This window comes from Aotus nancymaae, unplaced genomic scaffold, assembly GCF_030222135.1.
Source record: "Aotus nancymaae isolate 86718 unplaced genomic scaffold, 86718_ANA_hifiasm-v0.15.2.pri h1tg000036l, whole genome shotgun sequence".
In the NCBI taxonomy this organism is placed as follows: Eukaryota; Metazoa; Chordata; class Mammalia; order Primates; family Aotidae; genus Aotus; species Aotus nancymaae.
This window is the reverse complement of record NW_026988450.1, coordinates 51,103,182-51,120,032: the sequence shown is the minus strand read 5'-3', so window position 1 is coordinate 51,120,032 and position 16,851 is coordinate 51,103,182. Positions and strand designations below refer to the sequence as shown.

At 39.4% G+C, this 16,851-nt stretch overlaps 1 protein-coding gene across 9 annotated transcripts in view; it reads left to right on the top strand.

Moving 5' to 3' along the window:
• Positions 1 to 16,851, top strand: part of RRM2B (ribonucleotide reductase regulatory TP53 inducible subunit M2B) — a 36,574-nt gene that overhangs the window by 4,173 nt on the left and 15,550 nt on the right. For 8 of the 9 annotated variants that reach the window (XM_012455861.2, XM_012455860.3, XM_012455859.3 and 5 more), the window contains 4 exons: positions 4,678 to 4,833; positions 10,851 to 10,967; positions 11,731 to 11,864; positions 12,341 to 12,435. In XM_012455861.2, the coding sequence (XP_012311284.1) occupies positions 4,678 to 4,833; positions 10,851 to 10,967; positions 11,731 to 11,864; positions 12,341 to 12,435 (502 nt within the window). Of the gene's footprint in view, positions 1 to 2,765; positions 2,791 to 4,677; positions 4,834 to 10,850; positions 10,968 to 11,730; positions 11,865 to 12,340; positions 12,436 to 16,851 lie in introns of those variants that run through there. The other variant, XM_012455867.2, reaches the window with a different exon arrangement.

Genomic DNA, 16,851 nt, shown 5'->3' with positions numbered 1-16,851 from the left:
TCAAGGGCAACTCTTCTTTGTCCCCTTGTCCCGAATCCAAATTTTTAGCAAGAATAATTCATTCTACTTCTGAATATCTCTTAAATCAGTTTTTTGTGTGTTTCTAGTTCAGGCAAGAGATGGGTAGTACAATAATCTTTTCATTGTTCTGTCTGCCTCCAATTTCTGTTCTAATCTAGCCATGTTTCTACAAAAGTGATTTTAAAACACAGATCTGATTATGTTATTTGCCTGATTAAAAATTTTCAGTGGCTCCCAATAGCATACATGTTAGAGGTGTTAGATGCCAAAGTGTTTTATATCAGAGACCACTTTGACCTCTGAAATTAAAAAAAAATCAGATTACTACTAAACAATTTTGCTCCTTAATTAACCCTGTAAAATATATAGATACCCATGGGCTTTAGAATTTCTATAGTAGGCTGCTCTCTCATACACCCATATATTTATTTTTGTTTTATTTTGTTTTTTGAGACGGAGTCTTGCTCTGTTGCCCAGGCTGGAGTGCAGTGATCTTGGTTCATTGCAACCTCTGCCTCCTGGGTTCAAGCAATCCTCTTACCTCAGCCTCCCAAGTAGCTGGAATTACAAGCATGTGCCACCACCCCAAGCTAATTTTTTGTATTTTTAGTAGAGATGGGGTTTCACCATGTTGGCCAGGCTGGTCTCAGACTCCTGACCTCAAGTGATCACTGCCTACCTCAGCTTTCCAAAGTGCTGGGATTACAAGTATGAGCCACCACACCTGGCCAGCCACTGCATTCAGCGGCACTGATATATTTCTGTTTCCACTGGAAGCTGGGCAAAGTGGCTCATGCCTGTAATCCCAGTGCTTCGGGAGGCTGCTGCAGGAGGATGGCTTGAGGCCAGGAGTTCAAGACCAGCCTAGGCAACATAGCGAGACCCCATCTATACAAAAATTAAAAAAAAAAAAAAGTTAACTAGGTATAGTGTCATGTGTCAGTAGTCCCAGCTACTCTGGAGGCTGAGGTAGGAAGTTACCTAGAGCCCTAGACTTTGAAGCTGCAGTGAGCTATGATCACACCACTGCACTCCAGTCTGGGCAAAAGAGCAAAACCCTGTCTCTTAAAAAAAAAAGAAAAATATTGAAACTAGAAAGTGTAGGTGATACATTATGGTGTGGAATATTCAAAACACTTGGGGCTTCAATCAGCCAAGTCTAAAAAAACAAAAAGCTTTGACCTTATGGCAGAAGATTAGTAAAAATAAATATAAATGTATGTGTTTAGGCTGGGCGCGGTGGCTCATGCCCATAATCTTAGCACTTTGGGAGGCTGAGGTGGGCAAATCACCTGAGGTTAGGGGTTTGAGACTAGCCTGGCCAACATGGCGAAACCCCATCTCTACGAAAAATACATAAGTTAACTGGGTGTGGTGGCATACTCCTGAAATCCCTGCTACTTGGGAGGCTGAGGCAGGAGAATTACTTGAACCCAGGAGGCAGAGGTTGCAGTGAGCTGAGATTATGCCACTGCACTTTAGCCTGGGTGACAGAGCAAGACTCAAAAAAAAAAATTACGTGTTTAAGTCACATTGTTTTCTTATGATTCCTACTGTTAGCCAATTTTCAACTACCTGTTTGGATCACTTTGAATAATAAGGTCTCTAATGTATTATTGCCACTATAAAATTGTTTTTTCAATTTTGTTTGGTTTTAGAAAAAAAATTATAAGCTTGGTTCAATTCTGAAAAATCCATACAAATGGTTACAAGTTTTTTGTTTTTTTAAACTGCCTATTTTTCACTCTCATGGTATTCTTCAGTTAAGCAGAGGTACCCAGAGAAACTTTCATCTGAGGTCATCTAAAAAAAAAAAAGGAAAGAAAGATAACCTGGAAACACAAGTTTATGCATTGGTGATTTGCTGATTTCCTTTCTGTACAGTAGAAAACATCTGTTTCAGTTATTTTTATTACTATTTTAAAAGGATGAAAACATTTAAAAGTGAAATTTTCTCCTGGTGATCATGACATTAGGGAGATCACAGAGTTCTTCAGAGCACATTTGGAAAAACCACTGGGAACTGTTCTCTGCTGCCTTTTAGGTTTCATCTCCTCCCATTGCCCCCCACATACCGTGAAGTCCAGACTTAGAAAATTACTTCTAGTTCTTTAAAAATATCACATGCCATCATATCTTTTTTTTTTTTTTTAAACAGAGTTTTGCTCTTGTTACCCAGGCTGAAGTGCAATGGCGCCATCTTGGCTCACTGCAACCTTCACCTCCTGGGTTCAAGCAATTCTCCTGCCTCAGCCTCCCAAGTAGCTGGGATTACAGATGCCCACGACCATGCCCAGCTAATTTTTGTGTTTTTATTAGAGACAGGTTTTCGCCATGTTGGCCGGGCTGGTCTCGAACTCCTGATCTCAGGTGATCGGCCTGCGTCAGCCTCCTAAAGTGCTGGATTACAGGCGTGAGCCACCACGCCTGGCCACCATCATATCTTTTTTCATGTTGTTTTTTTCTTCTAAAATATGGGCTCTTAGATCAGGTCCACAGAGGGTACCCTGGAGAGCCTAGAGTTTCAAGATGCATGAACTTTCTGAAATTGTATTTAAATGCATGTTTATGCACGTATCTAAGCGCTATGAAATAATATGTTATCTCTAGCCCAGCTCAAAGGTTGATGTTGGTTAACCTCCTTCTCTTCACGTTGCAAAATCCTTTGGAATACACTCCTAATCCAGCTTTTCCTCTTGACAGTCTACAGGTTATCAGGATAGAAAAGGAAAAGGTATATACAAATGTGACTTCCATTCTAATTTAAAGGTACTAGTCTTCAGCAGATCAATTATTTATTATCATTTAAAAGCTTCATTCATTGTCAGGGCTTTTGGTGCTAAAGAGTGACTACTTGTGGTGTCCTTCCCAACTTTCAATAACAAAAGTGTTGAAGTTCCAACTTTCATACTTTCAGTATATCCCAAATTTCAGTAACAAAAATAGCAAAGGCCAGAAGTTTGAGACCAGCCTAGGCAACACAGCATGACCCCATCTCTACAAAAAATTAAAAAATTCACCAGGAGGGATGACGTGCACACGTAGTGCTTGCTACTTGGGAAGCTGAGACAGGTGGATCGCTTGTGCACAGGAGTTTGAGGCTGCAGTGATCTATGATCACACTACTGCACGCTAACCTGGGTGACAGAGCAAGACCCAGTCTTAAAAAAATTGCTCAGGTATTTGTGCAATGGGTACCAACTACGTGCCAGGTACTGTGCTAGGCACAAGGGATTCTACAAGGGTGAAGATGGTTTTTACTTTCAAGAAGCATGGGAAACTATAGACAATTAACAGGGAATTAAATTGCAGTGAACTATGTATTTATATCTAGAACCTAAACCAGGCCTTTGGGTGATGTGAAGAGGGGGAAACGTGATTGATTTTAGTGGTTATTAGGTTGTCTCACTGATATATTGTGGTCCTCTGTTAAATTTAAATTTTCTAAAGGTACCTAGAAATCTGAGCACAGGAAGAAGAGAAATTAGCAGCCCATTTACTTAGCTAACAGGCTAGATAATAGTACTATGCTCTGGGAACATCACAACAAATGAAAATTGATTCCTCTTCTCCAGAGCTCAAGTGCTGTATCTGAGGAAGCCCAAACCTTTAAACAAGTAGTTAAAATCAAGACAATCCGTACTGTGATGGCAGTAGGTATAAAGCATGCAAGCCCCCCTGTATTTGCATAACCTTATGCTTATATTTTGGGCTTTCTTCTTGATAAGCCTTAGCCTCCTCCGCTATAATGCTTGCTTTGGAGAGGTGACAGTGGGTGGAGGCAGGAGTATGGAACATAACCGGCCTGTCACAGTGGAGGGAGACAGTTTGGGTTAGCAGTCTAGAATTTATATGTGTTCTAATCCTGATTCATACATAGTTTAGCTTATTTGTATGGATTTTGTTTATACTCGTTCTCATGCATATGCAACTCTTCTGATCCTCTTCTGATGTTCCTACTATTTAAAAAATATATATGTGGCACAATTTACTCTTAGAGTGTCATCATGTTTTGAAGCAGTATGAATATAGGTATGTGTTTCTCACTTTATTCACAAAGCTTTGAGACAGCCCATGGTGAGATCATCTGCAGTAATGTTAAAATGTAGATACCAGTAACAAATTGGAATACTGGAAGGTTAAAATGAACAAAGATTAAGTTGTAGATGATGGGTTTTCAGATAAGTATTATAGTATTTCAGTGAAAATTGGAAAGAAAGTCATAAAGTAGTTTATACCAGTAGCTTATTCATTCCAGCATTCTATATCAGAGAGGCTCTAAGGGACATTTTGTTTACAAACTTAGAAATTTGCCCATCGTGACATTTATGGGTCTAGCTTTGTACTTATCCTCAAACTAGCAATAATTACAATAAATTTTTGAGTGCTTATTATATACCAGGCTTTGTTTAAAGTGCTTTTAATCATTGGAATAAACCTATGAGGCAGGAATTATTTTACAGCTGAGGAAACTGAGGGTCAGAGAAGTTCAGCAACTTCCTGTGGTCTCACACACACTTCTAACAGTATTAGCTACCAGGTAATGGTAAGGATTCAACCCAATACTGTCTCCCTGACTTCCCTAGATGAATGTTTAGGTATGAATGAAGAGGAAATGTCTATATAAAAAGGCCGTTTGTGCTTTATTTTTCAAAGAGATCATCTTCAGATACGAACGAAAATGAAATAAAGTCAAATGAAGAGCCACTTCTAAGAAAGAGTTCTCGCCGGTTTGTCATCTTCCCAATCCAGTACCCCGATATTTGGAAAATGTATAAACAGGCACAGGCTTCCTTCTGGACAGCAGAAGAGGTATGTGGCATGGTCTTCATGAGCATTCATGTCCAATAGTGCAGTGTTCCCTTCTTGTTTTACAGGATATTGAAAAACTTTAACTTATACATTGCAGAAGATCAGTTGTAGAAGTTAAGTTTTGGAATTACTGAGACTAAATATGATGTTCTCAATGTTTTAGTTTAGATTACTATCTATAAACAAGTTTTCTGCTGCAACAATGGCATCTAATTCTGCCAGATTTTTATTTCCAATATATTTTAGAATCTTTTATTTTCTTTTGAAACGGAATATCGTTCTGTCACCCAGGCTGAAGTGCAGTGGCACAATCTCAGCTCACTGCAAACTCCGCCTCATGGGTTCAAGGGATTCTCCTGCCTTGCCTTCCAAATAGCTGGGACTACGGGTGTGTGCCACCATACCCGGCTAATTTTTTGTATTTGTAGTAGAGACACAGTTTCACCATGTTGGCCGTGATGGTCTTGATCTCCTGGCCTCATGATCCGCCCACTTCAGCCTTCCAAAGTGCTGGGATTACAGGCGTGAGCCACCGCATCTGACCCTATTTTAGAACATGTTCTATTTTTAAACACACTTTTAGTTTAGTATGGCCAAGTAAGGCTAGTCTGACTGGTCTTATCAGCAGAATAAGTAAAATTGCAGCTGTAGTCAAAAAATGAGTGAAAGCTGTAGCAACCCTGCTTTCAATTGAGAGACTTACCTGATTGTAGAAAAGTAGCTGCCCCGTGAAGAGTTTGATCTTCTAGGCAGTGGAATTCATAGTGCTGCTCCCAATTTGGCCGTGCCCTCAGCTACATCAAATTTGACAGATTTGCCACTAATAGATCAGCTGTAGAATGCTTTTTGTTAATTCCACCTAGGAAATCATTTACAGAACACAGCAAACTAGAAAATATTTGCTGGTTGATAAGGACAGTGGTCATGGAAATGATTGCCCTGTAGTCTAACTGAACAAATAGTTCTTGTCTTCATCTTTAAATATGAGGGATAATACCTGTATAGCACTCTTGTTCTCTACAGGTATAGAACACTCTTGTTCTGTATCTGTATATGTTGTATATGTATCTCTATAGATAGATGTATCTATTTGGATAGATATATTTGAATCTATATTTTTCAAGAAATTAATTCTATAAATGTAAACACATGCTAAGAATGCAGGCTGTGGGGTCAGACTGCCTAGGTACAAATCCTGTTCCACTACTTACTAATTGTGGAACTGGGAAAGTTTCTTAATCTCTCTGTGTATCCTCATCAGTAAATTAGGCTAATTGTACTTGTCTATTTGGGTTGTGAGGATTATGAGATGTTTACAATGGTAGTTGGCACTTAGTAAGCACTAAATAAATGTAAACTATTATTTTATATACAGAAAGGGAGAAGATTTAACCTTTCTAGGTTAAATCAGAAGGCACAATGTTCAAAGCTTCTATTACACTAATTTTACCCACTTACCCATCTTTGTTACATTGGAGTGTTACATTGTCAACATCTTTGTTATATTATAGTTGACATATGGAGCAAAAAACCAACCACACAGAAACACCCTATATTTTCATACTGGATCATAATGCTTGACACACCTGACTGTCCCTAACTGTCTGTGGTTTTTAGAAAGTTTTTTTGTTAGATATGGTTCAGAGAGCAAGTGGAATACACAGGTGGCTTTTTTATTTATCATGTTAAAAAGGTACTTATGATTCTTAGGATTCTTGAGATTCATTTGGAAATTAACTTGCATCTTTTAGCAAAGGTAATATATGATCTATAACAAAGAAACATTAATTTTTGAAAACTGAAATTTGGTACATGTTTTGTAGGTAACATAGGAAGATTCAAATACATATTTTGAAGATAAGCCAAACACATTTTTAGTTTTACATATTTTTCATTTAAACAAATTATGTAAGTTACCATTTAATCAGCTTAAACGGTTGAGCTTAACTCTTAAATATGACTGATCAACAGAAACCCTGATAAAAAGACAGTATGTCTGGAGTTTGGGACTTTTTTCTTTAAAGCCACTCAGACAATTATGATAATTGTCTAGTTTGGAATCAGTATTTAAATAATGAAATTGAGAATTTGCTCAAATAAGAAAAAGCTAGGCATGAAGGGAATATGACCAATGTAGTATAAGTAAAATTTATAAGACCTTTGAAGCTGAGTGTTCAAAGAGATGATTTTAATATTTAAGAGGAAGCATATTACAATATTAACATTTAATATCAAGTATATAATACATAAGAGGCTGGGTATGGTGGCTCACGCCTGTAATCCCAGCACTTTAGATGCCAAGGTGGGCAGATCACTTGAGGTCAGGAGTTCAAGACCAACCTGGACATCATGGTAAAACCCTGTCTCTACTAAAAATACAAAAATTAGCCAGGCATGGTGGCAGGTGCCTGTAATCCCAGCTACTCAGGACGTTGAGGCAGGAGAATAGCTTGAGCCCAGGTGGTAGAGGCTGCAGTGAGCCAAGATCATGCCACTGTATTCTAGCCTGGGCAACAGAGTGAGACTGTCTCAAAAAATAAAAATAAAAAAAGTGGAGGGTTATAATATATAAGAACAAAGAAAGAAGATGTCCTTCAGTTAAACCTGAGTTGAGCTTTTAATAGAACAGAACTTGATTTTTAGGTTGCATGTTTTAAAAGATGAAGACAAATATTTCCTCCACCCTGCTCTGTTGTATCCCCAGTGCTTAGCACAGTGTCTGATGTGCAGTAAGTGCTTAGCAAACAAAGAATAAATTAATGGGAAAAAGGGTTTTAGAAAATAACACGTGATTAAAAGGATGGGACATTAGTCTTTTTTGGGGAGGTCAAAGAGATTGAGGCTTTTTTAGAGTAAAAAAAAGAAGGGCAAAAGATAAGGACAATTACATATTTCAAATGTTTATGAAGATAATTATGAAAAATATTTAAAATATTTTTTCTGACAAAATTGAAGTAGGATAGTTTCTCTGATCCTTTCTTGGGCGGAAACTGGAGTATGGGCCCTGGAGCTAGCTGGCTGCTTCAGTGCTGGCAGAGGCAAACTCCACTCACTTGAACTCATTGTGCTCAACCCCTTGAGGGAGGGAGCGTGCATGTGAGCAGGTACAGGAGCTTGGGCGAGTGCTTTTGGGCACTGGCAGGAGGAAAACTCCATGCCGGCCCGACCCCATGGCAGCATCTGTGCAGAGTACCCGCAACCCTTGAAACCCTAGAAGGAACATGTTATAGTCAACCCTCTTTTAGCTTTTCCTGTCCGAGGATGGCTTAAGTTTTAACAGCTCAGTGTGCCCTCTGCCTTTTCACATGAAGCATTTGCTCTCTACCAGCTAGGACAGAGGGTCAGTGTGACAACCTTTGGCATCTGCATCTGTGGCATCCAAGCTCTTGTTCAGCATCCAGGAAAAATCAGGTCACATGAACAAATCGAAGGGTGGTGAATACAGAGGATTTTTTTGCCAATGAAAGTGGCTCTTAGTGGGAAGGGGAGCTGGAAAGGGAATGGAGTGGAAAGATAATCTTCCCCTGGAGTTTGGCCATCCCTGGCTGACTCCTCTCCAAAGCAATGCTGTCAAGCTGTTCCTCTGAAGTTAAGTTGCTTCTCTCTGAGGTCCAACCATAGTCTCTGACTTCCAGCTGCCTCTCCTCTTCTCTCCTCTTCTCTGCTAGCAGAACCTGGAGTTTTTATGGGCCCAGAATGCGGGAGAAGGGCGGGCCATGGGTGGTTTTGGAAAAGACAACATTCGAATGGGAAAATAGGTGTTAGACTTTCTGCCCAGCTCAATGAGGAAACAGAGACCGGAGTGAGGAAATTAAAAGCCAATTTATTCGGCTCCCGGGCGAGGTTCTATGGTCCGAGAAGGGGCCAGAGAAGTCGCCCTTCTCTTCTTGGGGCATGGGGTTTTATAGGGAGTAGAAGTGGCTGATTGACTGCGGGGGAAACAAAGACAAGGTAGTTCTATTGGGTGTTAAAAGACTGGGGACGGGCGAGGTGAACAAAGCGGGGGCATTTCCATTGGGTATGAAGGGAGTGAGCACGGACGAGGGGCTGGCCGAGGATGTACGGGGGAGCTACCATAGGGCAGGCTCTTGGCAGGCCTTTTCAAAATTTATGGCAGGTGCAGGACTGAGATTGGAATGCGGACATGGGCAAGGGGAGCCTGCGTGGAGAGGGCAAATGCTGAGCAATGTGCTCAGTATGATGATGTAGTTTTTAGGCACGGAGAGAGAAGGGCATGTCCATTCAGCTCCCAAGGAGGCACCGGCCTTACAATAGGAATGCATGTTCTCACTTTGGGCTGTAGTTCCAGGATTGAGGGTGGAGCCCTAGCTGAGGACCACCTTCTTCTGCCCAGAATTTCCCTGCCTCCTGTCCCTATTAAAATGATATCTACATATGCTGTCTGGTGGTGTTTGGAGTTGGGGCCTTGGGAGGTAATTAGGTCATGTGGGTGGAGCCCTCATGAATAGGATTAGTGCCCTTATAAGAAGAGACATGAGAGATATGAATCTCTCTCTCTCTGGCTCTGCTATGTGAGGATACAGCAAGAAGGTGGCCATCTGTAAACCAGGAAGAGGACTTCACCAAGAACCCAACCATGCTGGCATCCTGATCTTGGGCTTCCAGTTTCCAGAAATGTTTCTTTTAAAAAAAGGATGTTGTTTAAGCAACTCAGTCTGTGGTAATTTGTTATAGCCCCCAGAACTGACTAAGACAAGGTACATTTAAGAACTATTTTTGGCTGGATGCAGTGGCTCAGGCCTGTACTCCCAGCACTTTGAGAGGCCAAGGCAGGCCGATCACTTGAGCTCACTAGTTTGAAACCAGCCTGGGCAACATTGCAAAACCCTGTCACTACCAAAAATATAAAAAATCAGCCAGGCATGGTACTGTGTGCCTGTGGTTCCACTTGTTCCTTTGGTGGCTGAGGTGGGAGGATTGCTTGAGCCCAGGAGGCAGAGGTTACAGTGAGCTGAGATTGTGCCACTGCATTCCAAACTGGGTGACAGAGTGAAACTCCATCTCAAAAATTTTAAAAAAAGACAAATTTTAAATTGTACGTTTCACCAAATTCTAAAGTACATCTCCCTTAATTCCAAGGACTAATTCTAATGAACATTTTCACAAATATTTCCATTCCCAATGGAAGCCATCCCTATAAAGTGTTTTAAAAAACAGTTTGTTGGCCACCTCTGGTGGCTCAGCCTGTAATCCCAACACTTTGACAGGCCAAGGTGGGAGGCTTGCTTGAGGCCAGGAGATTGAAACCAGTCTGGGCAACATAGTGAGACCCTGTCTCTTTAACAAAAAACAAAACAGAAACAAAACAAAACTCAGGTTGTTACCTGCCTGGCATTACTTCTGGATATAAAAGTAGATTACCTGGTAGTAAAGTAGCAGCTACAGTTGGTTAATAGGTGCCTAATTATCTATCTAACACCATAGCAAATATTATATAAAATGTTAAAGCAATGACTGTTGAGAAGCATTAGTTTATTCACTTCAGTGACTTCTTGACTAGTTTTTACTCTCCCTCCACCTCTTTTAGTCCTTCTTTCATTTGCTCCAGTGCCACTAGATTATGTTAATTTTAATATTTTTAAAGTGCATCTTGGCCAACTTAATTAGCCAGAAAATTCAATTCTGTTATAATTTTTTAAAGGTGTTACTGTGTATGTTTAAGGTATAGGGCATGATGTTATAAGATATATATATAGTAAAATGGTTACCATAGTGTAACAAATTAACATTTCCTTTGCCTCACATAGTTAGCTATTTCTCCCTCCCCCACCAAGAGTAGCTATAATCTACTCATTTAACAAACATCCTGAATACAATACACTATTATTAACATAATGTTTTTGTTTTATTTCTTTGCTATGCTAACATCTTTCTTTTTCTATAGTTTACTGGTAGCGGCATATTCCTACTTAACTTTACAATGGAAGTTAGTTTCCTAAACACATTGAGAAGAACTTAACTCCAAATGAAAATTTTTGAAAATCTTTTAATTCCAGGTGGACTTATCAAAGGATCTCCCTCACTGGAACAAGCTTAAAGCAGATGAGAAGTATTTCATCTCTCACATCTTAGCCTTTTTTGCAGCCAGTGATGGAATTGTAAATGAAAATTTGGTAAGGTTTTTGTTTGATTTAACTTTTGTTCTCCTTTAGCAGTTAAATGGTGATAATGCCAGTAAGACTATTAAATTGAGGCAGAGAAAAGATGTCTAAAAAATGAACTAGATGAAGCTTAACTCTTTAAATGTTTTTCTGATGAATTGATTATCCTTTGACCAGAAAACTATTATGAAACCAAGCATAAACATACCAGTCAAAACTACTTACAATGCATTAACATGAGTTTGATTTTTACCCTCAGATGGTAAGTTTAATAGAGAACCTGCACCTTAATAACCTTTGGAGCTCTGTAATAGAACACTGGGTTCTGGCTCCCCGTTTTAAAACTTGATTATGATTGATCAGAAGGCATAATTTCTTCTTAAAAAGAAAGATAAGAACTTTCATCATGAACTTGAAGAGGCTTTAAGATCCCTCTACTGTCACAAAAAAAATGACTTTAGATCAGTTCTACAAAGCAAAGCATTGTTTTCGGTAGATGTTCTAAAATGTATTTGGTTCTATAGGCAGTATCTCCACCTAACAGGTCAATTTATTTAATGCTTAGGAATATATTATGCAACTAATTTACCATGGAGGATTGATGGATAGACAGTATTGCCTAGGATGCTGCTTAAAATAATCCCTAAGGTCTTCCTGACCTGTTTGTTACATGACAGCCAGTTTTTAAGTGATAATGCTGATGTCCAGATCCTGATTTGCAGTGTTTAACGAAAGCCTATAGAACTGGATATATCTGTTTCCCTTATCTTCTTAGGTGGAGCGCTTTAGTCAGGAGGTGCAGGTTCCAGAGGCTCGCTGTTTCTATGGCTTTCAAATTCTCATCGAGAATGTTCACTCAGAGATGTACAGTTTGCTAATAGACACTTACATCAGAGATCCCAAGAAAAGGTATTATTGTTGGGATTTTATTTACAAAATATTGCTTATTGCTTGGTTATGTTCAGAGCAGAATTTATTCCAAAACTCAGTGCTAAGGAAAGATTATTGAAGTATGGAAGTTTCTGAGCATAATATTTTCCATTGCTTAATAATGTGTTGGGTTTAAAAAAAAAACTTGTTATAGAACCAGTTAACCTTTAGGTATTTTATCTTTAAGAACTGTTCAATAGCATCTTCTGTTTAGAAATTGAATATTCAAATTTAGCTGGTTTTGTGTGAGACCAAATCTAAACCAATAATTTGAGTTTTATTTGTATTTTATGGCAAGAAATAAATGTAAATAAAAAATTACAAATGCAGAAAAACTACAGATCTTGTAGCATACCATAGAGTTACAATTATTATCTCTGAGTAAACTATTACAGTGTAGTCCAATTAGGAAAAACAAGTGAATAACTCTGCTATTCATTCTTTTGTTTTTATAGGGAATTTTTATTTAATGCCATTGAAACCATGCCATATGTTAAGAAAAAAGCAGATTGGGCCTTGCGATGGATAGCAGATAGAAAATCTACTTTTGGTATGTGGTTCTAATTTATATATGATCAGATTTGCCTCAGGTGATAGGATGGTATTTTATGTGGTGTGACTATCCAGTACTAATCAAAAAGTTACAGCATGGAAAAGGAGTACAAGTGTCTCAAATGCATCTTTATCAAAATCATTATTCCTAATGATTAATTAGAAACTGGTGGTAAAGTAAAGCTGTTATCTATTCTACTTAATAAGTTGGAAGTTGAAAAGTTAAGATGTTAGCACATAATGACAGTTAAATAGGAGTCAGTCACATAGAATCTAACAAGATAATATTATAGCAATCCACAGTTTGTACCTGCTTTTAAGTTTATTTTAGGAATTTTTTTTTTTTTTTTGAGACAGAGGCTCACTCTGCTACCCAGGCTGGAATGCAGTGACTGATCTTGGCTCAGTGCATCCCAGGTTCAAGCAATTCTCCCTGCCTCAGCCTCCTGAGTAGCTGAGATTACAGACACCTGCCACCACGCCTGGCTACTTTTTGTATTTTTTAGTAGAGATGAGGGTTTCACCATGTTGGGCAGCCTGGTCTTGAACTTCTCACCTCAGGTGGTCTGCCTGCCTTGGCCTCCCAACGTGCTGGGATTACAGGTGTGAGCCACCTCACCTGGCCTATTTTAGGAATTAAAAGCAAGTGAAATCTTAACATTTTTCGGGAAACAATCTAGTTTCTCAAAAAGATTAGTGTGGTCAACCAGGACAGAAAACAATTTGTAATAGCAGGCTTATTTTTCATAGGTAAGCTAAATGCAAATACCCTTCTGGTGAGTTGAGATCCCATAGCATTTTTTTAAGGAAGTGTATTGTATTATGTCTCATACATAGTAGTTGCTCAATAAATACTAAATCTAATTAAAATATTTATGTATTTGATTTGGCTGGCTCTAAGTACCCATTTCATTCGTATCTATTTTTAATTGTTGTTCTTTATTTTCTGGTTTTATATGTTGTGTGGGGAAGCAAGTCTCAAAATTTTTGGTCTCAGGCCCCTTTGTGCTCTTAAAAATTATTGAAAGCTCCAGAGTGCCTTTATTTGGGTAGGTTATAGCTATTGATATTTCTGCATTAGAAATTAACATTGAGAAAATTTAAAAATATTTATTAGTACATTCTAAGATAGCAGTAATTAACCCATTACATTTTAATACAGATAGCATTTTTCTATACGTTTCTATATTTTCCAAAAAAAAGAGTAGCATGCTTTTAAATTTCTATAAATCTTTTAAAGTCTGACTTAATAGAAAACAGTGGGAGTACCATATCTGCCTTTGCATTCAATTTGTTGCAGTGTATATATATGTAGTATATGCCTCATTTAAATATATATTATAGTTAGAAAAGGAAGGAATATTTTGTTAAGCTTTTCAAATTATTATGGATATGTCATATATCTTCTAGAAAATACTATTGTAAAGCATGAGAGACTGGTAGTTAAAACATGTGAATAACCCCTTAATGCTATTATGAAAATAGTTTTGACCTCACAGATCTCCTGGGTCTGTGGATCTCTCAGGGACTCCTGGACCACACCCAAGAACCAGTGATGTAGTCTGTATATGGGCCAGCATGTAGTATATCAGGGATGAAACAGATATGTTTGCCTGCTTGCCTTCAGTTCATTTCAAGAATGAGAACAGCAGCCAGGCTTGGTGGCTCATGCCTGTAATCCCAGTGCTTTGGGAGGCTGAGGCAGGATGATCACTTGAGGCCAGCAGTTTAAGACCAGTCTGGGCAACAAAGGAAGACCCCAATCTCTACAACAAATTTAAAAATTAGCCAGGTGTGATGGCATGCATGTGTAGACCCTGTTACTTGGGAGGCTGAGGGAGGAGGACCACTTAAGCCCAGCAGTTTGAGGCTGCAGTGAGCTATGATCCACTGTGCTCCAGCCTGGGTGACAGAGCAAGACCTAGACTCTAAAAAAATTTTCTCAACAATTTGGGAGGCCGAGGCAGGCGGATCACAAGGTCAAGAGATCAAAACCATCCTGGCCAACATGGTGAAACCCCATCTCTACTAAAAAGACAAAAATTAGCTGGGCGTGGTGGCATGCATCTGTAGTCCCAGCTACTCAGGAGGCTGAGGCAGGAGAATTGCTTGAACCCGGGAGGCGGAGGTTGCAGTGAGCCGAGGTAGCGCCACTGCACTCCAGCCTGGCACCTGGCGACAGAGTGAGACTCTGTCTCAAAAAAAAAATTTTTTTTCTTTAAAAAAAGGAACGAGGAGGCCGGGCGTGGTGGCTCAAGCCTGTAATCCCAGCACTTTGGGAGGCCGAGGCGGGTGGATCACGAGGTCAAGAGATCGAGACCATCCTGGTCAACATGGTGAAACCCCGTCTCTACTAATACAAAAAATTAGCTGGGCATGGTGGCGCGTGCCTGTAATCCCAGCTACTCAGGAGGCTGAGGTAGGAGAATTGCCTGAACCCAGGAGGCGGAGGTTGCGATGAGCCGAGATCGCGCCATTGCACTCCAGCCTGGGTAACAAGAGCGAAACGCCATCTCAAAAAAAAAAAAAAAAAAAGGAACGAGGAAGGCACTGGTTCTCAATATATATATAATTCAACTGGAGAATTTGTGGAAAAAAACAATTAAGTAACCTGCCAAAGGTAATGTGAGAGGCCCAGGTGGAACTGAGGAATCTGCATTTTGTATTCAGCTGATTCCCTCACAAGGAGCTTCAGAAACGCTTTGGGAAATGCTGGCTTTAGAGAAAAAAGAAGGGAAAAGGCAGGGTGTTCCATATACACTGAAAATATTAGTATGGATAGATAGTGATGGAAAATGATGAGCAGGCCCACGCAAAGCATGTATTTCATGAACTACCCAAGAAAGACAACCCAGAAATAGAGAAAACAGAGAAGGCTGGCAGTCACCACGTAACTACACGAGGACACCAGCTAGGTTATCTGTATTGCTTAATCTCAAGGCAAACCCCATTTGGGGTTCAAATTTAGGGTCTCAGAGGAAAGAACATGTTCTAAAATTGCGGAGGGGGAGTTGAATGGGTGGAGAGTGGAACAGGGAAAGGGAAAAGAGTGAATAGTGCATTGTAGACTCTCCTTTTTGGGAGTGGAGCTAAAAGACAATAACCTGGAAATATATATCGCCTTGCTTTGCCGCACACTGCTGCTTTCCTTTAACCAGCTGAGGACGTGCTGTTTTATGAACTGATTGGACCACCTGCACCGTTAGTAGCTGTAAGTTGACAAGGGCAGTTCTTTCATCTAGCTCAGGGTTTTCCCTGACATTTCTGATGACCTTCTTAGTGCTTTTTGCACTAAGATCCAGCATAGCAACTATTCTTTCCTTATATCCAGACTCTTACAAGCCTGTATTTTGAGCTAAAGAGAAACTAAGAATATTTTTTAAAACATCATTAGTTTGTCTGAAGTTTACATTATACAGAGATTCAATTCCTATAGAGCTAAAATTTTCCTAATTATATATCTGCATAGTTTTTTAAAAAATTGAGATATCCTGTTTAATTTTTTTTGAAACGGAGTCTTGCTTTGTTGCCCAGACTTGAGTACAGTGGTGCAGTCTCAGGTCACTGCAACTTCCACGTCCCAGGTTCAAGTGATTCTCCTGCCTTAGCCTCCCGAGTAGCTGGCATTATAGGCCCCCGCTACCATGGCTGGCTAATTTTTGTATTTTTAGTAGAGATGGGGTTTTACTATATTGGCCAGGCTGGTCTTGAACTCCTGACCTCATGATCCACCCACCTTGGCCTCCCAAAGTGCTGGGATTATGGGCATGAGCCACTGCACCTGGCCCATCCTGTTTAATTTTTAAAATATCTTTAAAGAACTTTAAAACATATATAGATTAAATCTTAATATATGTAATGAAATTTCATTTCAAGGCTTAAAGAAGTATTAGTCACACAGTCTTAGTACATTGCCATCATAGAGGTCAGCTGTATCTTAAAAATATATCCTACTTTCCCTTCTCTAAAATGAATCTTAAGGCCTTTACATTCACTGTAGTTTTTAGGAAAAATGTTCTGAAAGCCTCTTTTTATTTCACTTATCTTCTCAAAAAATTGCAAAATGTACCACTTATAATCCTTTAATCTCCAAAAAAGAATAGCCTTCTATAACTATTTTCATTCTTTAGTATTCATAAGAATGTATAGAATGGCTGCAATACCAATTTTCCACTGGGCGTAGTGGTTTGTGCCTGTAATCCCAGCTACTCGTGAGGCTGAGATGAGAGGATGGCTTGAGCCAAGAGTTCAAACCAGCCAGGGCAACGTAGAGAGACCTTAGCTCTAAAAAAATAAAAAAATTAGTCAGGCATGGTGATGCACGCCTATAGTCCCAGCTATGTCAGAGGCTGAGGTGAGAGCATTGTTTGAGCCCAAGAGTTTGAGACTATTTGAACCATTAATGCACCACTGC